The sequence below is a fragment of the Corvus brachyrhynchos genome, unplaced genomic scaffold (assembly GCF_000691975.1).
Source record: "Corvus brachyrhynchos isolate BGI_N302 unplaced genomic scaffold, ASM69197v1 scaffold222, whole genome shotgun sequence".
NCBI lineage: Eukaryota > Metazoa > Chordata > Aves > Passeriformes > Corvidae > Corvus > Corvus brachyrhynchos.
The window spans coordinates 112,836-115,033 of record NW_008236770.1 but is presented as its reverse complement, the minus strand read 5'-3'; the positions used below and the strand labels follow the sequence as shown (position 1 = coordinate 115,033).

The window sequence follows — 2,198 nt, the reverse complement described above, 5'->3', positions numbered from 1 at the left end:
CGGGGCAGCTGGAAAATCCCGCTCCATCCCTGCCGCAGCATGGAAAAAGGAGCCGATCCCTGCTCCAGCAGCTCGGGAGCCGCATCCTCGGCGCCCAGCCTGAAGGAGGAATTGTTGTGTCCCATCTGCTACGACCCTTTCCGGGAAGCCGTGACCCTTTCGTGCGGCCACAACTTCTGCAAGGGCTGCGTCAGCCGATCCTGGGAAAACCGGCGCCACGCGTGTCCCGTGTGCAAGGAAAATTCCTCGCTGGAAGATCTCCGCGTCAACCACACCCTCAACAACCTGGTGGAGATGATCCTGAAGGAAGAGGGGCAGCAGAAAAGACGCGGCGCCGCCCTCTGCCCGATCCATCACGAGGATCCCAAGTTGTTTTGCCTGGAAGACAAGGAGCTGGCGTGTTTCGCCTGCCAGAATTCCAAGCAGCACGAAGGGCACAAGATGAGGCCGGTGCAGGAAGCGGCGGCGGATTTTAGGGTGAGAAAGGGGGGGGGGGATGGACGGCAGGGAGACGCATCCCAAAAGCTGGATTCGTGTCCCGAATTTGCCAGGGCGGGATTTAGGATGAGGAAGCCACGCTTCCCTGCGGGAATGTGGCGGCTGCTGGGTGCTGTCCTGCCTTTTAATTATCCGGTGGTTTAATTATCCACCCCGGATCCTGCGGGAAATGGGAGAGGGACGATGCTTCCCGGTGGTTTCTCCTTGATCCCAGCTTGGATCCGGCCGCGCTGGTTATTCCAGCGGCGCCGCGGGGTTGGGAGCGGCGTTGGGATTTGGGAGTTGCACAATTCCCGCAGAAAGGAGGGACGGGGATAGGGAGGCAGCCACGGACAGGAGGAGGAGGAGATGGGATGCAGCCAGGAGCTGGGAATGTCGCCAGGACACGCTGGAAAACAGCCGGCGCAGCCCTGACTCATCCCGCTGGGATGAGCCGCGTTTCAAACGCGGCGGGAAAAACTTGGCCGGGGTTCCCGGGGATGGGAATGGGGCTGCCCACGGCACCGGAATAGGCGGGGATGGGACTTCCCTAAAAACCAGGGAGGAGGATTCCCTGTGGAGCGGAGCTCCTCTTCCTCCCAGCTCCACCGATCCCGGCTGGGGGGGGGGGGAGGGGGGGGGGGGGGAACACACGAGCCCGGTCTTTATCCATACGGGAAATCCCGGGAATGGGGGAGTCCTGAGGGCGTCTCCTCCCCGCAGGCCAAGCTGGCGAACATGGAATCTTCCCTGCGGGATAAGGCCAAGGATTTCGGGACCGTGCGCCGCTCCTACGAATCCATCTCCCGGCACAATGAGGTGCGTGTTCCCTCCCGGAGCTGGGGTTGATCCCGATCCCGATCCTGATCCCGATCCCGCACGTGCACGGCGGTGGAGCGCTGATCCCATCCCGGGAGAGGAGAGCGGTGGGAATTTGGGAAGGGCAGCGTGATCCCAGTGAATTCCTGAGTGCTGGAGCTGCTCAGAGAGCTCCAGAAAGGGGAGTCCAGGGAATTTGGGTGCTCCAGAAGTGGGATTGATCCCGGTCCTGATCCCAATCCCGATCCCAATCCTGCACATGCAGCTGAGGGGGAGCACTGATCCCATCCCGGGAGAGGAGAGCAGTGGGGATTTGGGAAGTGAGGATGGGAATTTGGGAAGGGCAGCGTGATCCCAGTGAATTCCTGAGCGCTGGAGCTGCTCGGAGAACTCTGGGAAGGAGGAATCCAGGGAATTTGGGTGCTCCAGAGGTGGGATCTCGATCCTGATTGGGAATGCAGCTGTGGTGGAGCACTGATCCCATCCCGGGAGAGGAGAGCGGTGGGGATTTGGGAAGCGAGGATGGGAATTTGGGAAGGGCAGTGTGATCCCAGTGATCCCAGTGAATTCCTGAGCACTGGAGCTGCTCGGAGAACTCTGGGAAGAAGGAGTCCAGGGAATTTGGTCACTCCACAGCTGGGATTGATCCCGATCCCAATCCCAATCCTGCACATGGATCTGAGGTGGAACACTGATCCCATCCCAGGAAAGGAGAGTGGTGGGGATTTGGGAAGCAGGGACAGGCATTTGGGAAGGGCAGCATGATCCAAGCGAACCCAGAGAATTCCTGAGCACCGGAGCTGCTCCAAAGGGGACCCCAGGGAATTCGGGTGCTCCAGAAGGAGGCGCCGACATTCCCAGCTGGAGCGAGGTGCTGCCATTCCCAGGTGGCGTCGGTGCGG

The 2,198-nt window shown here is 61.0% G+C and overlaps 1 protein-coding gene across 1 annotated transcript in view; it reads left to right on the top strand.

The window, feature by feature from the left end:
* The first annotated feature begins 6 nt into the window (after nucleotides 1-6).
* The window catches only part of TRIM35 (tripartite motif containing 35), a 4,942-nt gene continuing 2,750 nt past the window's right edge, over nucleotides 7-2,198 (top strand). The window contains exons 1-3 of the mRNA XM_017727802.1: nucleotides 7-477; nucleotides 1,201-1,296; nucleotides 2,184-2,192. Coding sequence (XP_017583291.1) covers nucleotides 40-477; nucleotides 1,201-1,296; nucleotides 2,184-2,192 — 543 coding nt within the window. The 5' untranslated portion in view covers nucleotides 7-39. The remainder of the gene's footprint in view (nucleotides 478-1,200; nucleotides 1,297-2,183; nucleotides 2,193-2,198) is intronic.